The 13,311-nt window shown below is 51.5% G+C and overlaps 1 protein-coding gene across 1 annotated transcript; it reads right to left on the bottom strand.

Moving 5' to 3' along the window:
- Positions 1-1,713: 1,713 nt before the first annotated feature.
- Positions 1,714-11,539, bottom strand: MORN3 (MORN repeat containing 3). The gene is made up of 5 exons (XM_022597890.3): positions 11,331-11,539; positions 7,565-7,722; positions 5,868-6,027; positions 2,074-2,258; positions 1,714-1,837 (listed from the first exon to the last, which is right to left on the bottom strand). The coding sequence occupies exons 1-5, from the start codon at positions 11,473-11,475 to the stop codon at positions 1,760-1,762; spliced, it is 726 nt and encodes a 241-aa protein (XP_022453598.1). The 5' UTR covers positions 11,476-11,539; the 3' UTR covers positions 1,714-1,759.
- Positions 11,540-13,311: the final 1,772 nt, after the last annotated feature.

Here is a 13,311-nt window from a genome sequence, read left to right as displayed (position 1 = left end):
CGATTGAGAACGATGCCATGGGTCGGGCCACCTGCTTGGGATTTAGATGGCAGAGAGAACTTCAGTATCAGTGAACGCTTTACTATATGCCGGGTACTTGCTGAGGGCTTTATGAACATTGTGGTATTTCAGGGTTATTTCATGCTATGACACCGTTGAAGTTGGGTTGAATAATTCTTCCGTAGAGTGTTTACATCATAACATGTTTAGCAGGATCACAACCTCTACCCACTGGGTGCCAGTAGAATTCTTCCCTGCCAGCTGTGGCAACCAAAAATGTCTCCAGACTTTGCCAGATGTTCCCGGGGAAGGAAGGGGGACAAAACCACCCTCCCTCGGGTTAGAACCACACCTTATTTCATTCTCCAGTAACCACAATAACCCCTGGTGGTAAGTACTGTTATTGTCCCATATTAGAGGAAAGGAAACTTGAAGAACAGAGGTTGGGTGACATACACAAGAACACACAGCTAGTAAGTCAGTGCTGGGATTCACACTCAAGGAGTCACTGCAGAACTCCTGTTCCTACCCATTATGTAAGAGTTCCTCTTATCTTGCAGGAATGTTGTCTAGAATTATACAAAGCCCTTCCCAGAAATCTGCTTTACAACTAATCTTAGTACGTGTTATTTGTTATTTTTACGTCTGCTAGAAAATCCTCAAAACACCTCTGTGAGATATCTGAAGTCCCATTTTACAGATGGGGCAACTGAGGTCACTTACTTAGGATCACAAAGCCAGTAAGTCAGAGGTTCTCTGCCCCAGCTGCAGAGTCAGCTGGGGAGCTTTTTGAAGGCCCAGGCCTCACCCCAGACAGATGAGAATCTCTGGGCATGGGATCCAGACATTCCTAGCTTTTAAATCTCCCACAGGATTCCAAGGTTGGGAGCCCCTGTGTTAGGCTGAGAAGCCAGGTCACATTTTAATGCCAAATCTTAGTGACCAATGTAACCAGATGCAGGCTCTATCTTCTCGGAATATCTCAGAGATCAGAGACCTGGAGGCACCTACCCCTTTCTGCCCCAAGGTAAATTCATGCAACCCATGGGGACCCCTCTTCTCTACCTGAAACCCCTCCTGAGGCTCCCTCGCACCCCGGCCACCCACCACAGGCCCCGGGCTCACGCTGCCAGGCTCTCCTTTATTCTGGGGTGCTCAGGGATGGGGTCCAAGAATAAAGGCGTCCCCAAGGCCAGCAGGGGAGAGGAGCACTGGCCTCCTACTGGTAAGGAATGATCCAGTGCTGGGAGGAGCAAGGTGCCTTCGGAGGGTGCCGAGTGTGTGCCCAAGTCCCCCCTTGCTCTACCAGTGGGAGCTGCACCGGGCCGAGCAGTTGGGTGACTCCGGTTTGAATTCCTCCTGAAGCGCTGGTGTTCTTTCTGCAGGGGCAAGCGGGGTGGGGTGGGCGAGGCTGGCGTCTCCAAGGTGTGGGCTCGACCCCACTCATTACCAACACCAGGAGGGGTAGCACTGAACAAGGGCCCACAAGACAGGCAAGTGGAGGCCCAGGGCCCTCCAGGGCGAGCAGACCACCTGACTCCATTCCGATTAAGCCCAGGGTGCAAATGGGAGGATTTGGCAGGACTTCTGCAGGGAAAAGAGTTTTGAAGGGGAGGAAGCAAAAACGACCAGCAGGACTGCGGGAGGCAAGAAACCCACCCTCTCTGGTCAAGCCCCTGAGCCCCTAGGCCAGAGGAGACCCCAGGAGCTGCCTGGACCACATCAGAGGGTGGCAGGTGTGCCCGCCTCTCACCTGGCATCAATCTCCTTCTTCCTGTGTCTTCTTGAACGTGGCCAAAGCTTCTGCCAACACGCCATCAGGATCTAGAATTTTGACCTGGAGGGAAGCAGCAGGGGTTGGTTTGGGGAGCATGGAAGGCCCAGGCTGCCAGCCTTCGGGGCGCTGCCTGCTTTGGGGGGTACTACCAGCCTCCCTGGGGTCGCCCTGACTGAAGACAAAACCTTGTCTGTTTCCTGGCCGGGCTGGGCTCAGCCAGGCTGGGTGTGGCTGTGGGTGCTGTTTTGTCTCTCCCTGGGCTGCGTGTGGCCCCAGGATCCGGGAGAGCTTCCCACCTCAGGAATGGGGAACTGGGTGGGCTTGGGGGCCTCGTCACGGCCACAGTCAATCATTGTGCCACACTTGGCTATGTTGTCGACCCAGAGGCCTTCAAACAGCTGACCATGGTCCAGGTGGAAGAAGCGCCCCCACCCATTCTTCATGCCTCTCTGCCAGTTGCCTTCGTAGCGGTTCCCGTTCTCTGGGGGAAAGAACAGGGAGTCAGGGGTCTTGGCCCACAAAACCAGGCCAGACTACATATACCCGGGCTGGACCCTTGCCACTGCCGGGCCAGACATCATGCCCACCAGAAAGCCATAGAGCCCTGGGGTGTGAGCGACTTCCGGCTTCAGACCTGGTTCACATCTCACCTCCACTACCTCCCGGAACTTAGATGAGCACCATAGTTTCCTAGCTGTAAAAAATATAGCTAATAATACTGACAGGCAATGTTCTTCCTGCACTTACTCTGTGCCTGGTTCCATGCTGTTTCTGACCTCACTTCTCACAAAAACAGTTCTGTGAAGGATGAAGGATTCCATTTTATACACAGAACTTGAAAAGCTCCAGGAATTTGACTGATTTGCACAAGGTCACAGAACTAGGAAGTGGCAGAGGCAGGGTTTCAAACCAAATCCTGTTCATATCGGGAGCCCCGGCTCTTAATCAGGAATCAATTCCACTTCCCATTGGATCGCGGTGGTGGTGGTGTAAAAATGATAATAATAAAGCCAACATGTCTCAGCTCAGACACTCACCAGCCGTGTGACCTTGAGCAAGTCACTGAACCATTTTGTCTCATTTCCTCATTTGTAAAACGGGGACAAGAGTAGCTCCTCACTCATAAAATTATTCTGAAGATTAAATGAGTCCATACACAGACAGGACTTAGAAGAGTATTGGATGAACTCTAGGTCAGAGGTCAGCAAACCTTTTCTGCAAAGGGGCAGATAGTGTTTTCGGCATCGCGGGCCATAGGGTCTCTGCTGCGCATGGTCAACTCTGCCATTGCAGCACAAAAGCAGCCCGTGGGGACTTCCCTCGTGGCACAGTGGTTGAGAATCCGCCTGCCAGTGCAGGGGACACGGATTGGAGCCCTGGTCCGGGAGGATCCCACATGCCGCGGAGCGACTAAGCCCGTGCGCCACAACTACTGAGGCTGCGCTCTAGAGCCCGCGCGCCCACGTGCCTAGAGCCCGTGCTCCACAACAAGAGGGGCCACCACAATGAGAAGCCCGCGCACTGCAACAGGGAGTAGCCCCCGCTCGCCGCAGCTGGAGAAAGCCTGCGTGCAGCAACGAGGACCCAACGCAGCCAAAATTAAATTTAAAAAAATTAATTTATATTTAAAAAGACCCAACGCAGCCAAAAATAAAGTTAATAAATTAATTTAAAAAAAAAAAAAGCAGCCTGTGGACAATACATAACTGAACGAGCACATCTGTGTGCCAATAAAACTTTATATATAAAACACGTGTTGGGCTGGATTTGGCCAATAGTTTGCTGAGCTCATACAAGGATGTACTGATTCTGAGCACTTACTATTCCGTGTCATGCTAAGCGTTTTACAAATATAAACCTCATTTAACCTTCACAATAACTCTAGTTAAGCTTTATTTTTTCCTTACTTTACAGGTGAGAAAAATGAAGCAGAGAGAGTGTAAAGAAATTAATTGCCCAAGGTCCCACAACTAGTAAGAGCTTGAGCTAGAATTTGAACCCAGGCTGGCCGGCTCCAGAGTCCAAGCCTTAGAAACGGTGCACTTAGAGCTCCTTCACTGTGCGGGCCACAGAAGGTGCTCACTGAAATCAGGCACGGAGGCGGGTGCACGGGGGATTGAGAATGACAGAGTGGCTACCCTTAACCCTCCCCAGCTGCCCAATGCCTTGGTTTAGTCAAATCTCTTTGGAGGGACTTCCCTGGTGGCACAGTGGTTAAGAATCCGCCTGCCAGTGCAGGGGACACGGGTTCGAGCCCTGGTCTGGGAAGATCCCACATGCCGTGGAGCCCGTGTGCCACAACTACTGAGCCTGCGCACCACAACTACTGAAGCCTGCGTGCTTAGAGCCTGTGCTCTGCAACAAGAGAAGCCACCGCAATAAGAAGCCCATGCACTGCAAGTAGACCCCGCTCGCCGCAACCAGAGAAAGCCTGCTCGCAGCAACGAAAACCTAACACAGCCAAAAAAAAAAAAAAAAAATCTCTTTGGAAGTTGGAATCTTGAGTTTTCAGGAGACTGGGCTCTGGTTTGTGTCCTTACCAAAAGTATCTACTTACTACATGGCAGGCACTGGGGAAACAGTGGGGAACAAAACAGACACATTCCCAGTCCTTCTGCAGGCTCACAGTCTGGAGGGGCAATGATACTAGCTTTATCGACAGCCTACTGCGTGCTAGGCCCTGTTCTAAGCACTTTACACAGACTCCCTCATCTAATCTTCCCCATAGCCCTATGAAGTGGGTACTGCCATTATTCCCATTTTACAGGAGGGGAAACTGAGACACAGAGATGCAAAGTAGTTCGCCCAAGATTATACACCTAGTTCTAAGAAGGAAAGGAAGCAAGTGCTGAGAAGAATGTGCTTTAGGTGGAACGTACAAATGCAAAGATCTGGGGGAATCTTCTTTTTTTTTTTTTAATATTTATTTACTTGGCTGCACCAGGTCTTAGTTGTGTCACATGGGATCTTTGTTGCTGCCTGCGGGATCTTCCTTGTGGCATGCAGGATGTTTTAGTTGCAGCATGCGGGAATTTTTTTTTTTTTTTTAATCGTGGCATGTGAACTCTTACTTGTAGCATGTGGGATCTAGTTCCCTGACCAGGGATCAAACCCAGGCCCCCTGCATTGGGAGCGTGGAGTCTTAGCTACTGGACCACCAGGGAAGTCCCTGTGGGAATCTACTTTCTATTCCAGGAAGAGGGAACAGCAGTGCAAGGGCCCTGAGGCAGAAAGTGGGAGGAATTGAAAGAAAGTTAGTATGGCCAAAAAGAAGGGAGTCCAGGGGAAAAGGGGAGGTGAAACTGGAGTGGTGAGCAGGGCCAGATCATGCTGGGCCCCACAGACCACAGTCAGGCCTCTGAACTGAGTCTGAGGGCAACAGGGAGCTATGGAAAGGTTGAAAGCAAGGCCGTGACAAGGTCCAATTTATGAAAAGCTGGCTCTGTTTGCTTTGTAGAGAATGGATTAAGTCCTGATACAAATGCGAGCTTCTCAGAACTCTTTCCTCTGCCTGGGAATGTTCTTCCCCAGCGCAATACATATCCCGCTTCCTTCTCCTCCTTCCATTCTCCATTCAAACAACACCTCTTCAGGGAGGCAGTCTCTGACCGTAAGCCAATCTAAACAGCCCTGACCCCAACTCCTTTGTCATTCCCCAACGCGTCTTCCTGTTTTCAAGGGGAATTCCTTAGCACTTCTGGCCTCAGAAGAGACTGCGTAACCTTGAGCAGACGCCGTAGCCTCTCTGTGCCTTTGCTCACTTGTAAAGTGAGGATGGTGAGAGCACCTATCCTATAGGATTGTTGTGGATTAAATGAGCTCAGGGCTGTGTAAGTGCAGGCTATGATTATTACGATCATAAGACAATGTCTTAATTGTTTATATTTCTTGTTAGGCTCCCCTTTTAGAGTATAAACTTCCTGAGGGCAAGGACCGGGTCCTGTCATTCAGCTTAACCCAGTGGGAACAGGTCTAGGCGGGGACTTGGCCTGATGGGGCGTGGCCATGAGGGACCCGGAGGAGTGTGACTTGAGGGCGTGGCCGGGTGGGCGTGATCAACAGGCCATTTGGGGTGGGGCTAAGCACTCACTCAGGCGTAACATGCCCTCCCCTTCCGGCTTGTCGTCGCACCACTGGCCCTCGTAGATGTCTCCGTTGCTGTAGTACATGCGGCCCCAACCGCTGCGCTGGTTGCCACACCAGTCACCCTCGTAATACTCCTTGGGTCCGAAAAACTGGATCCCATAGCCCTGAAAGCACGAAGGTGTCCTTGTTCACGCGTCCCACACCACTAGGAACTCCCACCATCCTCCCTGGCACCCAAGCCACACACCTGGGCTTCTCCCCTGCTTCCTCCCCCAGCCCTACATCCAAGCTGACGGTCGTGTATCGAAAAATCTCCCAGGCCGTCCATTCTCCTCTATCCTTGTGCTACTGCCTTCCTGCAGCCCGCCATCATTTCATCCCTTCTCACTGGTCTACCTCCTCCACTCTCCCGTTGTTCCCTGACCCCATGCATCTGCCATACAGCTCCTAGGAGGATCTTTACGTTGTCTATCCGATCACATTTGCCCCGTCTCCCCAACTCTGATTTGACCCTATTAAAAGTCGCAGATGCCTGACAATCAGATCAAAGCTACGGACTTTCTCCCCAGAAAAATGGACATAAGCACTTATCATGCAGCCGCAGAGAATCACCACAAACTCCCCGCAGATCACACCGGAAGAGGTTGGGTTATGCAGCCCAAGTCTACTCTTCAACATCCTCATGCCCTACATAACCTTCAAGGCCTCACTCCCACCCCTGTGGGCAGACACACCTTGCTGTTTATTATATCCTTCCTTTTGGTATTTCCTCTTCTCCTTTTTTACTCCCTAAGTCCTTGCATCTTATGGTGTCACCTTCTACAGGAAGCCTGCCCTGAATTCTTAATGAACTGCCTCTGGACTTTCTGTAAAAACCTCTATCCTAGCACCATATTATATGTAAAATATTTATTTGGGGAGCTTTATCCCCACTGGCCAATTAACATTTTGAGAGTAGAGATCATGAAATGCTGGGCTCTACAACTTGCCAGTGGTGTGACCCCAAGCAAGGCGCTTCACCTTCTGCGCCTTTCTGAGCTTGTTTCCTCATCAGTAAAACGGGAATAATAATAATGATGATGATGTTGTTGTTGTTGTTGATGTGAGAGTTTACAATATATCATGTTCCAGGGCTACAGTAGCTGTTGTTCGATAGCAGTACTGTATTATTATCTGTCTCCACGACCTATGGTGAGGATTCAGGTGTTGATGGGTTGGGGGCATGCCTCTGGCTGGTTTCTATCCCTCAAGACCTTCCTTTCTTGGCCAAGGGTGTGACCTCTGCTTTCTTTCTTGCTCCCACTCTTCCAAACCCCTGCTGTCACCTCTTATCCAGTCCCAACAGAAGGGGGGGTTCTCAGAAAGGGATGCCAGGAGAAAAGAAAGCCAGGAAATGAGTGGGGAGGTTGGGAGGAGACTTTGGCCCCTCACAGCCTGGCTGGCTTCTTGTAGCCACAGGGTTTCATGGGCTCCTCCCTGGGCCCTCTCCTCTTGCTTCCTGTTTCCTGGGTTTTGTTCTGAGAAGCCTTGATGTTCCCCCACCCCTTCCTTCTCCCACTCACACAGCAACCCTGTTCTCCTCCCCTAGATCCCCCCACCCTTTTCTCCCAGGCCTCTCTGACTGCTCCCCACCTCCCCACACACACACACAGCCTGCTTTCAGCCTGGCCCACACCCCAGGGCATGATGGGAACCACTCACACATTTCTTATCGCCTTTCCACCAGCCTGAGTAGACTCTCCTGTACTTTCCGGTCTCTTGGTCAGAAAGGCTGAGTGTGCCATAGCCATCTCTCTTCCCAAATTTCCAGTCCCCCTCATAGATGGCTCCATTCTTCCTCCAGACCTGTGTTCCTTTCCCTAGGGACACAAAGATGAGCCAACATGGTAGACATGGCCTTTATGGGGCTGGGGATGCCGGGAGGCAGGTGCTGTGTCTGTCTGGGCCTCAGGGGCCCCTAGACTGGACAATTCTCAAGAACTGGGTCAGGGTCTGTGCCCGGTCTCCAGACCCCCAGCACCCAGGAAAACCCCCCAAAAGTTCTATTTCTACAGCCCTTTGCCCTGAAGCCAAACTGACATAGCAGACCCCAACTAGAAATCTGCCTCTTCAGTGTTTCAGCTTCGTCTTTTTTTTAATTTTAATTTATTTATTTTTGGTTGCATTGGGTCTTTGTTGCTGCGCGCGGGCTTTCTCTAGTTGTGGTGAACGGGGGCTACTCTTCGTTGTGGTGTGCAGGCTTCTCATTGCAGTGGCTTCTCTTGTTGCAGAGCACGGGCTCTAGGCACGCAGGCTTCAGTACTTGTAGCACACGGGCTCAGTAGTTGTGGCGCGCAGGCTCAGTAGTTGTGGTGCATGGGCTTAGTTGCTCCGTGGCATGTGGGATCTTCCTGGACCAGGGCTTGAACCCGTGTCCCCTGCATTGGCAGGTGGATTCTTAACCATTGTGCCACCAGGGAAGTCCCAAGCTTCATCTTTTAATAATACTGAATGGATACACCAGATGGTCAGGATTTTTAGAAAATGTTCTGCATATTTCTTCAGTTCTCCTGAACACACATGGAGACCCATCTCCTACTACTCCAACCCCTCTGTGTCCTCCACTCCCGTTTTCCATTCTGCCCTCCAACCACTGTGGTTTCCATGCTGTTCTTGGAACCCACCTGTTATGCTTTCGCCTCAGGGCTTTTGTACCTGCTTCTCCTTTAGCCTGGAAAACTCTTCCCTCTATATTTGCTCACTCCCTACCTCCTGCAAGTCTTTGCTGAAATCTCATTTTCTCAATGAGGCCTACCCTGACCATCCCGTTTAAAATTATTCCATATAAGCTTCTTTTAATCCCTTACCCTGTTCTGTTTCTTTCTATATCACTTGTCAGCTCTTAACATAATAGATAATTCACTTATTTATCATTTATTGTCTATTGTCTGTCTCTTCCAGGAGAATGTGCGCTCCACAAGAGCACAGACTGGTCTGTTCTGTTCACTGCTCTCTATCCAGCACGGAAGAACAGTGTCTGGCATGTTGTAGGTGACCAATATTTATTGAACAAAGAGATGAATACAATATTTGCGGAGTACCTATGCACGCCAACTCATGTCTTGGTCCTTGGTAGCTCAGGAACAAATCCAACATTGTCCCTGTGAGCTTTTTGATCTAGTGCAAGTAACTTAACTCTCTGGGCCTCAGGTTCCTCATCTGCAAAATGGGGATAAGAGTATCTCATGGGGTTGTTCTGTTCACTAAATTCATTAATATATGTAGAACACTTAGGACAATGCCTGCAAATAGAAAAGATGATATCAATGATTTTTGCCCTTGAGGTGGGGTCCAGTCACATTGCAAGGGATGAAGGGTTGTTTACATCTGTCCTTCTTCTAGTTTATTTCCTTTGGGGACACAGCCCTCCCTCTCAGTCCTTCAGGTTTGCATGGGGCTGACTTCTCCTGGCAAGCCTAGCCAATCAGTGTATTCTATCCACCCAGGCCTCTGTGACTGGTTCAGTGAAGGGCATGTGACCAAGTTGGTCCAATGAGACTGTTTGTCTCCCAGATGAAGGCAGAACTTACCAAGGCCTAAGAGGCCCTATACGATTGGCCCTCTTAACCTGCCCCTTTCTCCCCTCCTTCTCTGTGTTCCAGCCCACTGGCTTCCAGTCCCTTCCTTGAACAAGAGGTAATAGTGAAAAACACCCCCCCATCTCTGATTCCACTATCTAGAAGACATGCTCCCCCCTCCCTGGCTAATCATTTTCATCCTCTGGGCTCGGCTCAAACATGTTCTCATGGCTCCTTTCGTGGCTTCTCTCTGGTCCCCTTTACATCCTGATGATACCACTTTTAGCTGTGTGGCCTTGAGTAAGTCACTTCCTCTCTCTGAGCCCCAGTTTCCTCATCTGTAAAATGGGACATTACCTACTGTGCAGGTTGTCAGTGAGACTGGAAGGACCCTGAGTGTTGGGATTCTTCCAGATGCCCGGTGTAGAGCCTGGCACAGACTAGGAGCACAATGAGTATTAGTGGAGTGAGTGGTCTGGGTAACCACTGGGGCCACCCTATCCTTGCCCTGAATGACGGCTCTCTTGACTGCTTCCAGCCTGCTTATACTACAGCAGCCCACTTCAGCGTGGTCAAAAGGTGAGTCAAGAGAGGGGGCATTGGACCTGGGTTCTCTGACAGATCTGCTTTCTGCAGCCCCAGCCCCATCAGCTCTATGCCTCCAGGGTCTGAGGGGAGGCAGGACTCACACAGAAGGACTCAGAGGGCCACACCAGCCCACAAGGTCATATCACAGGTAGGGCAGCCAAGTCCAGAGAATGGGAAATGACTTACCCAAAGTCACACAGCTACTCAGTAATAGAGCCAGGCTCAGAACTTCAGGGTCCTGACTCCAAGTCCAGGGCTCTGTCCACACCACAGGCTGCCCACAGGATTGAAACATGCAGGCAGACATCTTTAACCGCACACAGAGCTCCAAGCAGCTGCTTGAACCCTGGCCTTTAAGTCAGTGCTGAGGGGGGGCGTTGTGTTACACACTGGGTGAGGTCAACTTTGGGGGCCTTCTTGGGCAAGGAAGCTCTAAGTAGTGATCCCTGCCATGGTCAGCCCTCCGAGAACACTCCAGAAGTTCCCTTCTGCACAGACTCTTGGCTAAATACTTGATAGATGTCATCTCTTAACAGATAGGTATTATTCCCATTTTACAGATGGGGAGACTGGGGCTCGGAGTAGTGTAGTAGATCTCTCAAGGTCATAGTTACTGGAGCTGAGATTCTGACCCAGCTTTATGGACTCAAGCACTTAACGCAGGAAGGCAGGAGAGAAGAATGGTTAAGAGCAGAGAGTTTGGAATTGCAAGACTGGACTGAGAAGCCATAACACCTTTTTTGAATAAAAACTTATTTTTTTTCTTCAGGGCTTAGTTTGTATCACAAAGAGCCCCGTACTTCCTGCTAGTTAAACTGAGCCCAGCCCAGTTAAAGTCAGAGCCCCAGCCACTTGGGGTGGGGGGTGGAAGTATAGGGGGTGGGGGGGTAGGGGGTGGGGGATAGCGGGTGTCCTCCCTCGCCCCCTACTGGTTTGAAGGGCTGAATTTGAAGACCAGAATCCCAGTTGCAAGCTGCTTTCTGGGGGCCACCTTTTCCTCCTGCTAGCCAGCCCCATGCTTAGCCCAGGTGTCAGAGGTAGAGAATGAGCTGGTGTCCTGAGAGTCCCGGCTGAGGCTGTGGCTGGTGCCTAAAGACTGCTCTGTCCCCTACTGGTCCCTTTGCTCAGCTGAAGCCAGGGCCGAGTTGGGTTCCAGAACCCCAGCAGGAGGAGGCCCCTGGTTGGTCCAAGTCAGCATTCACTCCTCAGAGATACATGTTATATCCCCAGTGAGCTATGCAAGCTGCTTCCTTGGCCCCGGTTTCCCACCATGGCCCAGACCCCATACTCACCGCCTGAGCCCCCGAAGGTCCCCCACTTACCGTGTTTCAGGTTGTCCTTCCACTTGCCCACATAGTGATCGCCATTGACAGCGAACACCTGGTGCCTCAGTCCGTTCTTCTGGGCCTTCCGGTCCCATGCTTTCCACAGGGGCTCCGACTTTGGCGGGCACTTGGAGATAGGCATGGTGGCTGCTTCTGTGGGCCAGGGGGTGCTGGCAAAGGGTTAGGGACATCAGGGGCTCAGTTTGCCATAAGTAATGCCAGGATCCTCGGGCTTCCCAGGGAGACACCTGTCTGAGGTCAAGTGGGACGAGTCACGTGTGTTCTGAGTCCCCAGGGCAGATGAGCAGCCCTTGCGGGGTTTTCTTTTGTGCTGGACTGACCCCCCTGGGAGGCTCTCTCTTCCCTTCCTCTCCAGGGGCCCCTTGGGGTGGGGGATCTGATGGCACAATTGCTTGGGATGGGAACCCAGGGAAACCAACAGGGCAGAGGGGTTTGTGATGACATCAGGAAGAAGCTGCCCCGGGGGAGAGGGTGAAAGTCACATATTTAATAACCAGTATGACCAACCAGAGTGGATGCGGGCCTGGAGCCCTCAGTTGTGAACACTACAACCCACTCTGGGGAGTTGGGGCCTAGCCAGGCCACTCTGTCTGGGCTGGCAGACAGCCGTGATGGCACAGCCCACAGGGGCACCCCCTCTACCACCACTGGCTCAACACCCAACACTTTAGCCCCCTGGGTCCCGCCCCCTATGCCTGGTGGACAGGATGGTAGAAAAGCCTAGAATGCCTGGTGGACAGGATGGCAGGGGGTTGTGAGCTGTCAGGAGAGCCCCTCAACTAAAGAGACTGCCTCTTGGGAGACCCCCTGTACCGGTTTGCCCGGGACTGAGGGGCTTCCTAGGACATTGGACTTTCAGTGCTAAAGCTGGAACAGTCCCAGGCGCACCAGGATGGTTGATCACCCTCTGCCTCTGCCTCTGCCCTCTGCCCTCTGCCCTCTGCCCAGGTACTCTTCCTGTCTGCCTGGTTAGGTGTTTTTCATCAGACCAGGGTTCTCCTCCCCACCCTGCCTGGTGGGGTTGCAGAGAGACTTTGGGTCTCTCCCCAGACTGGGATCCCCCCATCTATGCGCTTCATGTCCCCAGTGCAGACATTCATGTCTATTTGTTTGTCTCCAGGGGACTTGTGCAAGGTGACAAAGATGGTCTCCAAATCTGGGGATCTCTCTTTCCCCTCAGCAGGTACCATCTATCCTGCTCCATAGATGGGAAATACACACACACACACACTCAAGCAGTGCTAGCAGCCAAGGATGGGGGTGGAGGAGTGGAGGGATGGGGGAATGAGGGGATGGGGGTGGGGGACTAGAGTGAACTATTTAACCATCAGCAGGCAGAAGTCTTTTTTGTTTTTGTTTGCCGCACCGAGTTGGCCTTCGGAATCTTAGTTCCCCCACTAGGGAAAGAACCCAGGCCCCCTGCAGTGGAAGCACGAAGTCCTAACCACTGGACTGCCAGAGAATTCCCAGGCAGAGGTATTGACCAATGAGAATGACCTCAGGGCTGAGCAGGTTTCAGGAGATCTTGGTGTCCCAAGCACCCACCCACCCAGGACCAGCATCACAGGTGTGCAACCTGAACAGTTGCACAGGGCCTGGTCCTTAGAGGGGTGTGTACTTGGTCTCGGCTCTGTCGCTGTTTTGAAATTCTTAATACTGTATGAGCTACTGCCTCACATTTTCATTTTGCATTGGGCCCTGCTTATCAAGGAGTTCCCTGTAGGGCCACAGCAGGGGCCTCAGTGATTCTGACTAAGCTGGCCAACTGTACTGGCTAGTATGTATTTTGACAATCATGCCTAGGAATTGGGAAAGTCACTCCAGGCAAGGAAGACAGCCAGGGTGAAAACTGGGTAGAGGGAAACAGTCTCAGGTCCTAAATTTAATGTTTTCCTTTTTTCTCCCATTTGCATGTACCATGTGTACTATGATTCATCTTTATATTGAAGTTAATTCA

Source organism: Delphinapterus leucas, chromosome 14 (genome assembly GCF_059928025.1).
Source record: "Delphinapterus leucas isolate spDelLeu-1000000601 "Yukka" chromosome 14, BTC_Dleu_Yukka2, whole genome shotgun sequence".
Taxonomy (NCBI): domain Eukaryota; kingdom Metazoa; phylum Chordata; class Mammalia; order Artiodactyla; family Monodontidae; genus Delphinapterus; species Delphinapterus leucas.
Note: the sequence above shows the minus strand (reverse complement) of the source record. Positions and strands in the feature narration are given on the sequence as shown.

What these genes read in the sequence shown, in the direction of transcription:
- MORN3 (XM_022597890.3), bottom strand. Translation starts at nt 11,475, where the DNA reads ATGCCTATCTCCAAGTGCCCGCCAAAGTCGGAGCCCCTGTGGAAAGCA. An exon ending in GAAGGACAACCTGAAACACG is followed by an intron (nt 7,723 to 11,330) that starts GTAAGTGGGGGA and finishes TTGTGTCCCTAG; the next exon opens with GGAAAGGAACACAGGTCTGG. An exon ending in GGAGGGCATGTTACGCCTGA is followed by an intron (nt 2,259 to 5,867) that starts GTGAGTGCTTAG and finishes TCTTTCCCCCAG; the next exon opens with AGAACGGGAACCGCTACGAA.